General features: G+C 39.2%; 1 protein-coding gene across 1 annotated transcript in view; it reads left to right on the plus strand.

Annotated features, from left to right (window-relative positions):
* The first annotated feature begins 588 nt into the window (after nucleotides 1-588).
* LOC120535882 (uncharacterized protein DDB_G0271670-like) overlaps nucleotides 589-15,250 on the plus strand; it is a 54,797-nt gene continuing 40,135 nt past the window's right edge. The window contains exon 1 of the mRNA XM_039764032.1: nucleotides 589-664. Coding sequence (XP_039619966.1) covers nucleotides 631-664 — 34 coding nt within the window. The 5' untranslated portion in view covers nucleotides 589-630. The remainder of the gene's footprint in view (nucleotides 665-15,250) is intronic.

Raw genomic sequence — 15,250 nt, forward strand, 5'->3', positions numbered from 1 at the left:
TTTGACAGGAAAATTTAAAGAAGATATCTGTAAGTAGCAGGCCAGAACTTATAAGATGCACCCAAAAGTGTGCAGGAAGCATAATCTCCATTGTTCAGTATTAATTGAAGTACAGCTTTCCATTCACGATTTGTGATTGAAATTTCACTAATGTCTTTTAAAAAGGTATTCCTGGAAAAAGGATGACCCTTAGCTAATGGAACCTGTCAGAAACCAGTTACCCCATTTGTACCATTTTAAGCACCAACATCAGCCCTCTACAAGCCTAACTTGGGGGGCTGGCAGTTATCTGAGAACTAAGAGGATTTTAACTAATATGAGCTCACAGAACACAATGGTTCTATGCTCTACCGGATTACATTTAAAAATGTACACCTGATTAAATTTCACTTGGTATTTAGCAAAACTGCACTGTGCTATAAAACCATATCATTGTCTGGATCTTTTATCTATCAGGTAGAAAACAAATAAGTTAAAAATGAGGAAAAAACCAGTCTGATCAGTTTACAAGTGTACAAATAAGCCCTACCCAGTAGGTGCTTAACTACATAATGCTGTGTATAAAAGAACATAAATATGTTTGTGCACTTTACTCAGAAAAAACTGTTATGTCATCATCGCAGTTAACTGATGAGTGGCCAAAGGTTATCTTTCATAAGAACAAGTAAGAAAATATTCTGTGTTCTTTATAAGAAATACTGTTAATGCTGATTGTTTCTATTTATTTTTAAAACTAAATCATGTATTATTTTAAAATTGTTAGTCTGTTCTCATCGCTAAAATAGAATGATCAAACATTGTGGTATTGCGGCACAGTGAATGATAGGACAGATAAAATAATAGGGTATGGTACGGGATTATAATCAAGGATTTTAAGAGCTACTAGGGCCAGGTAGAACACAAAAGATAATGGATTCACCTGACCCTGGTTTTGAAAACAATGGAATCCTATGGATATATGCATACCTGAGGTTTCAGGGCTTAGGATGCCAACATTGTATTTAGAGGGCTTATACAGCTTTCTGTGGGAAAGTCCCTCTTATTATTATTCAATATAATGAGAAGTACTGGTGTCTTGCAAGTTAAGTGAGTAAGGCGTGCAACTCAATATATTCTACAATTGTTGTTACCTCTTTAAACAAAAACAAAAAGAAAATCCACCTGTGCAGACTGGCAGAAACAGTCTTACCTACCTTTATTTACTTCCATTATTGAGGCTAGTGTGACTTTTATGTCAGTAAGGCCCTTGCATGCCAGCTAAGATGATTTTTTTGTGTCTACGCTGCTATAAAGAAAAAGCAGATTAAATAGGGCTTTTTGTCTTTTTTCTGAATTACAGTGTGGCATTTGATTACTGGGCTTTTATCCATTTTCAGACTACTGTTAAAATTGTGGGCCATGAGGGGAGTGCCACTGCAGGCATGTTAAAGTGATAAAGCTCAAGGGCTAGGCTGAAGGATTGCTAGTGTCACTAGACCAAGTGGAGCAGGATGGGAAATACAGTAGTCATCCCTCAAGTATTGTCTGTGTATATATATATATATATATAGGGAGGCATGGTGGCACAGTGGGTAGCGCTGCTGCCTTGCAGTAAGGAGATCCGGGTTCGCTTCCCGGGTCCTCCCTGCGTGGTTTGCATGTTCTCCCCGTGTCAGAGTGGGTTTCCTCCCACAGTCCAAAGACATGCAGGTTTGGTGCATTTGCAATTCTAAATTGTCCCTAATGTGTGCTGTGTGTGTGTGTGCCCTGTGGTGGGCTGGTGCCCTGCCCAGGGTTTGTTTCCTGCCTTGTGCCCTATGTTGTCTGGGATTGGCGCTCCAGAAGACCACAGTGACCCTGTAGTTAGGATATAGCGGGTTGGATAATGGATGGATGGATATATATTGCTCCATTCTCCCCTTTATAATGAACAGGTCACCTATGGTGTAAGAGGATGGCCCCAGACAATATCTAGACATAACAGGCCCCAGAGTGATAACTGGGCTTTCCCCTAGAGACAGCACTGAGCTTGTATTCTCAAATAGAAATGGGAAGAATAGAAGCGAGTGGAAGAAAAGAAGGCAGAAGGAGCAAGTCAAAAGGGGTCAAAATAAGATAATGTTCAGCTGGCAAAGGGATCAGACACTCTACCTAACAAACAGGAATTAAACTCTTGTTTAGGTAGGACCAAAAGAGGCATATACATTTGTTTATATTTCCCCATTTGTTTTGTTGTCTCCACCACTCTACACTCTTATCTATTATTGTTATTATTTTAATACTAGTTAGTATTATTTTAATTGTAATAATATCACACTCACAAAAATTTGCTTTAATTTAATTATTTTTTTTTTTTGCATTCATGAACAAAATGAAAAACTAAGATGTTTTCATCACATCACATTGTAATACAAAATTGAAAATAAATATAATGTTAATAAATTACACAGTTTATTAATGTATCCAATCCAATACTGTTCTAAATCATGTTAACATGAAAATATTTAGTCAATCTAATTTTTTAATCATTTACTGTATGTATAGAAATCAGCAATATCATTGATGTACATATAATGTACATTGATGTACATAGTCCGCCGCCATACTAACATCCCAATGTCCCTTGTACCTTCTCACCAGGTTCGTTCAACCTGCTCTTCACTCACTGCTCCAAGATTTTCAGAGAAAAATTTGAAACGGAAATCCAAAAAGAGAACTTTGAGACTCACTTTGCGGTCTTAAACTTAACTAATACATTTTTTGTATATAATTTGAATCATTATTGTTACTTAAAAACATAGAAATTATTTCTTTCAATGATCCCCAAGCCTCTCATTTCAGGTTGTTCATTGCAACATTTAATTTAATTAACAGACATAAAGGAAGAGCCCTCCTCTACCTAAGGGCATAAGTGCATCCATAAGCCACTCAAACAGAAACTAAAACTTGCCAACTAAAAACCAGTCTGCCTTAGGTGCATGAGAGGACATATACATCATACCACACTGTCTTGTAAAGGCGAACAGTAACATTAAAGACCTCAGCCATCCTGACCAGTTGCTTTTTTCCCCTCCATTTTGGCAAACTAATGCTGCTCCCCAGCCACTCATACTGACAGCTGCATGAATCCTCTTTATATTAATCTTCTGATATTACATTTAATACTGATTTGCATTCACTGTGTTTGTATTCATTGTTTGTATTATCATACTACTGTCACTAATGTATAGGAGAAACGGCAAGTAAGAATTTTGTTGTACTGTATACCCATAACAATAAATTTGAACTTGAAGTAGAATTTAAATCTACAAATATTTTATAGTGATTAATGTGATGAAGGGAATTTTTACTAATGAGAATGTCAGAAAGTCATAAACAGTGCATTGCACTAACACTGCAACAGAATCTCAAAGCTCCAGTCGATCATCTCAATGAAGACATCTTAACTGGGTTTCTTAATAAATAGGGTCACTGGAGAAATTGAAAATACCAAAAATGAAACTGACTGCAAGGGCGAAGGGAAAGGAAAAGTGGTGTTTGAGGAAGAGCAAAGTTAAGGGAAGTGATGTATACTGTATGTTGCCTTATATAAAAAAGAGTATATAAAGTAGCTAAGGAGTATACAGTGGTGTGAAAAACTATTTGCCCCCTTCCTGATTTCTTATTCTTTTGCATGTTTGTCACACAAAATGTTTCTGATCATCAAGCACATTTAACCATTAGTCAAATATAACACAAGTAAACACAAAATGCAGTTTTTAAATGATGGTTTTTATTATTTAGGGAGAAAAAAAAATCCACACCATTCTTCACCAACAGATGCACCACAGCCGCTGGACCCCATGACCTCGCCCAACCCCCAGTCCATACAAGCATTGAACAGAGTAGAATCAAGAACACACCCCTGACAAACCCTAGAATCAACTGGGAAAAAGACAGAGGTTCTACTTCCACTCTGCACAGCACTCACAGTACCAGTGTACAGGCCGCTCATTATATTCAGCAACCTTGAGGGGATCCCGCAAACACTCAGGTTGTCCCACAGGGCATCTCAATCAATTGAGTCGAACGCTTTATGGAGATCGACAAAGGCTACAAAGAAACTCTGCTGATATTCGTGTTTGCGCTCCATGAGAACCCTCAGTGCCAGGATGCGGTTGATGGTAGACTTCTTAGGTGTAAAACCATACTGTTCTGGTCACTGGTAGGTGAGCAAGCGATCCTAGCAAGGACCTTACTCGGCACCGAGAGCAGTTTTCAGAATTCTTGAAGCATAGATATGCGGGTCCTGTTGTGCTGGAATGAAAACAAACATTCCTGTAAAGAACCTATTTTTCATTGCTACATAAATGTACAGTGCCCAAAAAACGTATGTGTCCCCTTGGAAGCTTTCACCTTCTGTTGTTACACAACATTGAAACACTTGATTTGGCATTTTTGACATTGATCAATAGAAAAAGACTCTTTAATGTCAAAGTGATCACAGAGCTCTGCAAAGTGACTTAAATTAATAACAGATATAGAACACAAAATACTTGATCACATAATTATTCATCACCTTCAAGTCAGTATTTAGTAGATGACCCCTTGTCCGCTATTCCAGCCTTGAGTCTTTGTGCACAGATCTCTATCAGCTTTGCATATCTGCCATTTTTCCCAGTTCTCACATGCAAACTACCTGAGGTCTGTCAGGCTACATGGAGCTCATGATTGAAAAGCCCAGCTACAGATTCTAAACTGGACTAAGACCTGGACTGACTTGCCTACTCCAAGACATTGACATTGTTGTTGAGATATTCATGTGTAGATTTGGTTCTAAGATTGGAATTGTTGTTTTGAACTTCAGCAGGTTAAAGAAATCTCACTATTGCCCAAACAAATCTCAGTACAGTGTGTTGTTCATCAATGGTGCCATCATTTGACCTTGGTTTCAACTAGACTAACGGCAGAGCACAGCACTGTGTTTGCTCAAACTACCCATAAGCCATCGCGATTTGCAATGTATTTAGTAAGTGTCTGTTCATTGCGGTTACTGTGTAATTTTCAAATTAATTTTACTTTAGTGTATATTTTTCAGTTGTTTGGCTTTAAGGCATGCAGATTCTGAATCTGTCATTTATTTTATGTTTTTTGTGTAATAAAAAAGGTTATTTTTATTACAATCTTGTTTACCCATATTTATATGACACTGTCTGCTGTGATCATGTGACCACCTTTTTTGACTCATATGATTTCATGAGATTTTTCAGTAAAAAGGGTAGCACTTGGTCCTTGGTAATCCCTCTGTGAATAAAAAAATACTTATATCCTCTTTAATGCTAGTTAGTTTCTAATTCAAGTATAAAAAGTGCTCAGATTGTTTCTTTGGTTTTGTCAATTTCTGTCTCTGATTTGCCTCTTGATTCTGGTTGTCCAATTTCAGCTTGTCTCTGGTATTTTTCTGTCATTATTGTTATTATTATTTGCCTTTTGCTTTGCACCATGATTTCTTGCTTTCATTTCATCTCCTGGTCAACTTTCACTTGCCCTAATAGTAAGAAAGTTGGTTGAATTCCTTCAGTGAAATAACGCTAGAACCAATTTGAGAACAAAAGCAGGAAAGTCAAAGTTAAAGAAAGTGGCCTTGCATTGTCAGCAAAAAAGTGTATGATTTTAACTTTCAGAAAATATCAGACCAACTGTGATAGGATGAGGATGTGTTTTTAATTATTTAATGATTTTAGTGCCTGTTTTTTTTTACTTTAACACGAAAGCAGGCAGCATCCAGCCTAGTGAAATGATTACAGTGTAGTGCACCAGCTAGCAGATAACCAGCTACAACACAGCTGTAACATAAAGGGGAACATGTTAGTGCAGGAAAGAGAAATTGTTTGAAGAAAAATACGTAGTGCGGGCAATCACAGGTGGGAGATGTAACGGGTTGCAGAAAAAGGCAGTGTCGGTCTGGTTGGCTATATTTTACAGAGTTCGAATGAATGCTATGAATGCCTAGAGAATTGGTAATGCTCGTGTCAGCTGAGCAGGGTAGCTGATGGGAGGGAGAGAGAGAGCAACAGCAGAGAGCTGGATGGATGAAGGCAGTATTAGATGGGCAAGGCAACTTGGAAGCTGTGAGGAGACCGTTATGGCAAGGGTTCAGATACAAGGGATCGATCAAGAATGCGACAGGCTGTGTCGGGGAATGAGGCCGACACAGCAGTAACATCAGCAGATGGATAGAACACCTTACAGGAACCCAGGAGGCTGTGTACAGTGCATTTCTGATCTGATTTTTAGGTAAAGGACGTGACCGGCTGCAATTGACAGATCAAGTGCAAAAAAGGGCATAATGGTTTTACCTCTTTCTTTTGGACTTTTTAACTTTATTTGCCATGCAAGACAAAAGACTTTAGATTTTATTGGCACAGATTTAAAGAATTTTATTTTGATCAATTTATGGGCTTATTTTTTGAGCTATTATTGCACACTTGTTTTACTTTAATTGTCTGTTATTAATAAACTGCCTTTGATTCTGAGTTTAAAATATTCTTTGTCTCACTTGTCATTGGTTCATCCTAGTCATGACTCTTGATGTCCTATGTAGGAAGACACCAGGTTGCAGGTTCCTTGGGCATCTCACTAACCAGCTGAGGGCTTTTACAAAAGGCCATAATGAGAAATGTACAGTAGCCATCTTGTAAAAATATAAAAATAGCTGTGTTACCCATTGTGGAACATGGCCCAGACACAGACAGGCAGACATCGTTTTAGCACCCAACACACATTTATGTTACAACTAATATTTACAATAAATGCACACAACCCCAAACCCCCTCCAAAGTCCATGCCTCACAATGCCTCTCTCTTCTCTTTAGGCCGCCTCCTTTCCTCTCCCCCCGAGCTCTGTCTTTCTCCTCTCCCGACTCAAGCCATCAAATGGAGGGAGGTGGCCCCTTTTATCCCCACCCGGACATGCTCCAGGTGCCTCCCAATTAGCTTCCACCGGCACTCCCCAGTGTGGTGGAAGCACCGGGTGCACACCCGTAAGCACCCCGGGTGTCCCTGGTCATCTTCCCCTCAGCACTTCCTGGTGTGGCGGAAGTGCTGAGGGCCAGGGCTCCTCAGGCATTGGGGCACCCCCTGACGGTGACCACGGGCCCCTATAGGGTTGAGCTTCCAAGCTCATTTCCCATGGTCCCCAAAGCCACCAGGGCGGTCCACCCCCTTGTGGTCTGTAGGAGGTGCAAGCCCTCCTCCAGTCCTCCTGGGCATCCTGGCTGGTTACCACCCTCAGCCACTCACCACACCATCTAAAACAGGTTGAAATCTAAGTAATCAATGTAGACCTCAGTGTTAATGTTTGCAGTGCACCTTGCAATGCATATGCCTCTGTTATGCGCAATTTGGTATAAGATTCATGAAAGAAGTGTTAATGTTTGTGATGCGCCAATTATGGGAATGATCAATATAATACATTTTATTACTAAAAATGATGGTGATGCACCATTTTTGGAATAAAAACGAAATGGCAACTGAAAGGAAACACAGACAATTATCCTTTTATTAAGGTGGATATATAATTAGCATTACATTTTAATGTAAAATACATATGTAAGCTATACTGAAACTGTTCAGGTTGATGTGTAAAAATGTTTGAAATAAGAACCAACACCTACAACTCTAGTTCTCATCTGGCAAATTAGTCACTTTCTTCCTGCAAGAGGTAGATGGGAGGGAACCATTTCTTCATGTGACAGGGTACCCTATAGTCTTGTGCTGAAATGATGGTAGAGGGGAATTTGAGAATAACCAATACAGCAGCATCAATGCAGGTGATATACAAGGTGTTGATTGCGAATGGAAGCTAAGATCCTAGCTAAAGCTCTTCACTTCCACATCACCATCCTTGCCATCATTGTTGAGAAGTACGTTCCATGAAGTTCAAGTGGTCCAAATGAGCCTCTTCCAAAAGATTTGTTGTGCTATTTGTTTTAATAAACTGAGTAAATCAAAAAATTCCTGAAGGGCCATCAAATGTCCCAATGCTACTCTATAAAGGGAGAAGCCGATTTTAAACAGCATGGGCATGTAGTAAGAATGCCAGCCGGGTACTTTCAATGGAAGATATAATTACTAATCTATGTATAATAAATCTCTCTGTGGCGATCTGCACCACCACCACCTAATCAAAGCACCATTGATGGATTAAAGGCCAGAAGTCCACGTTACCATCATCATCATCAAGTCCTTCCATGAGAACCATGAATACAATGAGGACTGATTGATGTCATTTATGTTAGGTAGAATGCCTAGAGGGGGCTGGGCAGTCTCATGGCCTGGAACCCCTGCAGATTTTATTTTGGAGTTGTTTTTTTTTTGTTTTCTGTCTGTTTTGGTTTCTGTCTTCCCTGGCCATCGGACCATACTTTTATTCTATGTTAATTAGTGTTCTCTGATTTCAATTCTTACTTTGTCTTTTTTCTCTTTCTTCAGTATGTAAAGCACTTTGAGCTGCATTATTTGTATGAAAATGTGCTATATAAATAAATGTTGTTGTAGTCTCAGAGAGGGTGGAAATTCTGCAGAAGTTGCTGAAGGGTGTTGTTTACAACAGGAAGGTCAAGTCAGTCTTGCTTAGCTTGTTACCACCACTAATCTCAGCAGAATAAGTGAACAACAAATCTAATGAGAATCACAAGACCAATAAACACTCTTATCAGGTTCCCAACCTTCTGCTATGCGTTATCTGCCTCATAAACATTCTGTGGAGTCAAGCTTTTTGCTTTTTGTCATTTACAGTTGACACTTGTACAGATTTATTTACTATACTTTAGACATGTCCTGGACCTTCCCTAATAATGCATAGTGATGAAAAACTAAAAGATACAAGTGATGACTTAGTTTAAACTATTGATACAATGCTCAGTTTTCATTGATGGGTACATTTGATAAATTATTTAATCTGTTTTACCAGTAATTTTCTCCTGACAAATTTCTTGACATCTTCCTTTTTACTACTAACTTGATTATATACTGTTACATAAACTCATTCACTCATCATGTAATGCTAATGTATGTATTAGGTGTTTTGTGATAGCACCTATGATAAAAAGAGCTAAATTAAATAAATCCAGAATAGTAATAACATGTGAAAGTTCACAGACAAGAAGAAAACTTTTTCTTGATTGTTTAATTGGCTACGGTAGCCTAAGCACTTACACTGCTCAGCTCATCGTTTAAAAATGGTTGCTTACAGCATACATTAGTTGCATCCTTCAGGTTGCATTAAGGATTTATTTAATGTCATATTTTAAATTTTCACAGATCTGAACACACAACACATAATAAAATAATCTAAGCTCAGTCTATTTATATATTTTTTGAATTGTTTTCAGCCTGAACATCATTTAGATTATTAACAAGATAGCAGAAATACAACAATGCATCCACCCATCCATTATCCAACCTGCTATATCCAAACTACGGGGGTCAGCTGGAGCCAATCCCAGCCAACACAGGGCACAGGGCAGGAAACAAACCCTGGGCAGGGCGCCAGCCCACCGCAGGGTGCACACACACACACACACACACTAGGGACAATTTAGGATTGCCAATGCACCTAACCTGCATGTCTTTGGACTGTGGGAGGAAACCGTAGCACCCGGAGGAAACCCACGCTGACACAGGGAAAACATCCAAACTCCACACAAGGAGGACCCGGGAAGCGAACCCGGGTCTCCTAACTGCGAGGCATTCAACAATGCAATTAGACAATTAAAGAAGTAAATTTTTTAAACTCTCCAGATGACTAAAGTTGAATTTGAAAAGTAAATATATTAGTTGTGTGAACAAAAGGTCCTCCAATTCTCTTGTTCAGTTAGAACAAGTTTAAGCAAACATAAACAAACCATACCAGGATATGACCTTCCGGAAAATTGAAACTTGTGTTTGATGATGCAAAGCGTGACAAATCATACAAAATGAATAAACAAAATAATAGTATTTAGTATAAGCAGTCACAGTCTTGTGAATTTTTAATGCGTTGCAGTAATGTGCTACGAACATATCACCTTGCTGCTAACTCAGTAACTTCTTGGATTCTATAACATAACCATTCAATTACCTATTTCTTGGGAAATAGAAAACAAAAGTCTCACTATTTTAGGCACTAATAAAGGTTTATATAGTTAAACCTTTCATATTAAGGTCTGTGTCTGCCCTTCCATTTTGTACTCTGCTTGTTCAGGTTAGGGTTATGGTGTATTGTCACAAAATAACAGGGTGGAGATACTGTATGGGGATGGCATAAGTGTGGAAGATTTGATTGTGATTTAGTGATGGTAGGTTCTACCCTTGGTTATACCAACAGTTAGAGAATTTGCTTGGGGTTTGTTTTTTACAGAAAGGAGAATATGTGCTTTTATAGTCTCTTGCTGTATCTGCATCAGCCATAGCCCACTGGTGGCCACTAGAATGACTTCAGGTCTAGGAGGCCAATCTTTTTTTTCTGTGCTCAGTATATTACCTTTTGTCTGGTGCAATACTCCATCTCGTACAGCGAGAGTATGCCTTTCTCAATGTAGGTGGGTAGGCAAATGAATCCCTTTCTTTTTATCAGTCATTAACTTTCACTTTCTTCTCAAGTGGCTTAGTGTAAATTTGAGGGTTTAAACATTAAGACTGGCCCACATTTTATATCTATTATCTCTTCTTGGTAGAGAATCCATAAGTATGTTCATACCAAAGCATGCTGTGTACTCTATATACTGTGTGGCCATTAGTGGGCATTGCAGCACCCTAAACCCCAGACACAACCGTACAGACACATCTCCCAAGTTTAAATAAAAGGCTTATTAACACAACTACCTTACAGAAAGGCTTTGAAAGTAACATAAACATGAGTATTCCTCTCTTTTTTCTTTTTCCTCTCCTTCCACTCTTCCAGATGAGCTTCAAATGTCTTCCACCTGATTCCAATTCGCCTGGATAAAGCTGGAACAGGTAGTACTTCCAGTGGTAGGGCATAGCACATTGGAAGCACTTCTGGGTTCAGTGGAAGACCCTGAAAGCAGGGATCACAAATCACCACAGCACCCTCTGGCAGTACCCATGGAACCCAACAAGGCTGCCCTATGGGACTATAGTTTCCAGCATCCCTTGTTGGTATCCATACTGGTAGCACTTCCCAGAGTTTGCTGTCACCCAACATCTTGGATGAAGCCTTTTCCCCTGCCATATTTTCTCCCCTTGTCTGTCCAATACACTGGCCTCTCAGCAGGGTATTATTATTCCTTGGTCCACCATTGCTGGGATGCCAGCATGCCCACTTCTGTACTGGCATCTTCTCCAACTTTCCTAGCCACTTTTTGCTGTCCACTGGCCATGTGGACCTTCTGGTCAGGTAAGGGAAGGGAGTCTTCCAGCCATCCATCACTGCTGTACGTGGATCTTGGGGATTCTGAGTAAGAGACCAGATGTCTTTATTGTTTTACTAACAAAATTGAAATGTATGTTCATGCTTGTTCTTGCTTTACTTTAAAAAGAAACAGAATAGAAAATATTGCTTGATGTACATCAGCAGGGATAATGGGAATGGGTCACAAGCTTTACATTTCTTGTAGTCACCTTTATTAATGTAGGGTTAGGGTTAGATGGCTTGATTATTATCAAGTAGGCTCATCAGCCTGACAAAAGCCTGGATTTCTCCAGCTGTGCTCACCAACTTGTATAGGACCGCAAAGCACCCTGGGTCTTTCGGGCCAACTAACACCACCTATACTGATAGCTACAACATAAACAGATATATATGAGGCCCATTATTTTATTTTTATTATATCTTATTTTTGTGATTGGTGTTTTGCCTACTAAAGCATGCACATTATTAGTTTGACATCTTTAGCAGTTCAATGCTAAAGACATCACCTACTCTTTCTTAACTGTACCATAACATATCAAAACCCTGCTATAACACATTCTCTACGTGCCAACATGGAAGTCATTAAATTTAAACTAATATTTTAGCAGCTCAGCCCTAAAAGAACTAAAAGAAGAAGGAGTTTGTAGATGGGTGGAGAATTGGCTAAAACATAGGAAGCAGAGGGTGAATGGTGCAAGGTGTCGGTGCTAGGGCCGCTGCTCTTTTTTATATATCTACTGTACATTATCTGGATAGGAATGTAAATAAAAAGCTGGCTAAGTTTTGTGTTGTACAACTAGGGCCCTTGTCCGGCTGGGACGCCTACATCCTGGAAGGATGGGGCAGAGAGCATATCCAGAGCATTACCTCCCCCGGAGCATTAGGTTGCAGCCCCCCTGGGTTGCAGCGGAGCCTCGGACCCTCGCAGAGCTCCATGGGAGTTGGAGTATGATACAGCCCTGTTGGGTTCCATGGGTGCTGCCAGGGGGTGTTGCAGCTGCTGCTGAACCCTTATGGGAAGTTCTTCCGCCACACCCAGAAGTGCTGTTGGAAGTGGGTCAATGAGCACCTGGAGCACTTCTGGGTGCCTTATAAAAACAGCCAGCAGCCACTACTCGGGGAGCCAGAATCAGACAAAGCTTGCCTGGAGTAGTGGAGGAAAGAGAAAGAGAAATGTGGGAAACAGGGAAGGCGTCTCCCATGAGAAAAAGAAAGAATAAAAAAGTGTGTGTGCTTAACTTGTGTCCTGCGCCTATCTGTGTTGGGCTTGGGCAGCAGCAGCGCCCCCTGCAGGCTGCAGTTTGCAGATGATACCAAACTAGTTGGATTGGCAGATAATGTGGAATCCATTGAATCATTGCAGAGGGACCAGGACAGCATACAGGCTAGAGCAGATTTGTGGCAGATGAAATGTAATGTAAGTAAATGTGAATTATTACATGTAGGAAGCAAAAATGTTCAGTTTGTATGCACAATAGGAGGTCTGAAAATGTAATGTATACTTCATGAAAGGGATTTAGGAGTTGTAGTGCACTCATCATCAATTTTCAGTGTTCAGTGTTCAGAATCCATTAAGAAGGCTAACAGAATGGTAGGTTTTATAGCATGACGCATGGAGCACAAGCCCAAAGAGTTTATGCTCAAGCCTTATAAGACACTGGACAGGCGACACTGAAGAGTTTTAGTTTCCGGGATATGTACAGGTAAAAGACATAGAAGTACTAGAAAAGTTTGATTCTAGGACTGCATGGGATGAGTTATTAGGAAAGATTAAAGGACCTAAGCCTTTTTAGTTTCAGTAAATGAAAATTAAGAGATGGCATGATTGAAGTGTTTAAAATTATGAAGGGAATTAGTACATATAATCGAGACTGATATTTTAAAATGAGTTCAGCAAGAATACAGAAACAGAGATGGAAGCTTTTTATGGGTAAATTTTGCACAAACATTAGGAAGTTTTTCTTCACACAGAGAACCATAGACATATGAAGTAAGTTACCACTTTAGTGATGTTCAAAGGTAGACTTTTCTAATTTAGAATTGTTGTGGGGTACAAAATCTGCACATTTTGGTCTATATTTTTATTATATGTTGCTCAGAACAAAACAACAGATGAACTTAAATATTTAAATATTTGCATGGACAGTTAACATAAAAGTAATCTGTTTTCCTGAATCACAGTACAATTTGTTTCATCTGAGCAGGAATCCAGGAGACATCTCAAGCAGATGATTTTATCAGCTATGAAGGAAAAGGCGTCAGGACTAAATTGGTTTACAGGAGATTGTTAAAACATAAAAAAAACTGTATTGTTTGGGAAAACTGATGTTCTCAAACTGATGAAAGAATTTGAGAATATTAATTCATCATATTGACAGCCAGCCAACCGGAATAACTAACAATCATGTGCTGCGAAACCCCAGGTAGAATTTTGTAATAAATATGCCTTGTCTGAAGAAGAAGGGAACAGAATGACGTTGGAGGAGGGCGCCAGCTCAAGGTTGATTGAGCTGTGGATGAAAAGCTCTGTCCAGTAATAAACAGTAGCGTTAAAGTAAAACATTCACTGGTTGATAAATGGCTTATAGTTGGGGATGTTGAGTCTTTGTACTCTTAAAGAAAATAGGTAAAGGGTAAGTAGAAGGAAATACCACAATAATAGAAGAATTAAGTGAATAGGACTGGTGAGCTTTGTTGGGCTGAATGACATGTTCTCGTCTAGTTTATTCTAATGTTTAACAGTAGTTATTCAAGTCCAAGAAAATAAAACTCAAATCTAAATCTAAGAATTTCTTTGACTCTTAATTTGTGTGAAAGGATATCAGAGAAATTGAAACTGAAGCAGGATCTACTACAAGTTACCAATAACCTTGACTAATATAATTCACATTATTACTACCTCAAAAGAATACCATGCTTCTTGGAGTCTATAACATAAATATACAAAATCCACACAATTTTAAATCCAAAGCAGTTTAATTCAAGAAATTACTAAAATTGGATTTATCTTGTTCCTTCTGCATTTCTGTAAAAATGAAATTTAGTGAACAATTAATATTTAAAAGAAAAGTAGCAAATTTAGCAAAAAGCCTTTATTGTTGTACCACTTAAAATAATGTAGCACAATTAATGTATTTAATCTGTGCTTTCCTGAATTTTGAAATGAAACTGAATGTTCATATAAAAAATATATGCATGGTGTGCCCTACAGGGTGTGTAACAGATCCCGAAACCTCAGACACAAATCCTTGGTTAAAATTAGTCTTTTATTACACACCCCTTTAACAAGGTAGCAAGTACAATATTATGTCTTTGTTCTTTCTTTACTTTATTTCTTCTGTTCTCTTTTCCACCACCTCCACCCCTGGTGACGTTCATTCTCTTCCACTCCTGACTCTGACTCACGAAGGTGAGGGAGTGGACTCCCTGTCAAGCTGAAACTCAGGAGTACTTCCAGCACATCAGCACTGTATCCAGAAAGCACTTCTAGGTAAGGCAGAACCACCTGCTGACAGGACAGCCTCCTCTCCGCAGCATCTCCAAGCAGCACCCATGGACCCCAACAAGACTGTCTTCCACAACTACAACTCCCATGCAGCCTGCAGGTGTCCAAATGGGATGCCACCACCCAGTGTACTGGAGGACCCCCAGCCCCCAGAAGGCAGTCTCCCTTTGTCCTTTCATTATGTTGGAATCCCTATCTGCAAAGGGAACATTATCCATTTAAGTCAGGATGCCAGCCAATTCAAGTCCTCCTTTACAATACTCACTAGTACACATATTACTTTTTAGAATATCAAAATTGATCGTGCTGAAAAATAAATTGTTTCTTCACATATTTTGGAGCTGAAATGTCTTTAAGAATTTTAAATTTAA

This window comes from Polypterus senegalus, chromosome 9, assembly GCF_016835505.1.
Source record: "Polypterus senegalus isolate Bchr_013 chromosome 9, ASM1683550v1, whole genome shotgun sequence".
NCBI classification, from domain to species: Eukaryota; Metazoa; Chordata; class Cladistia; order Polypteriformes; family Polypteridae; genus Polypterus; species Polypterus senegalus.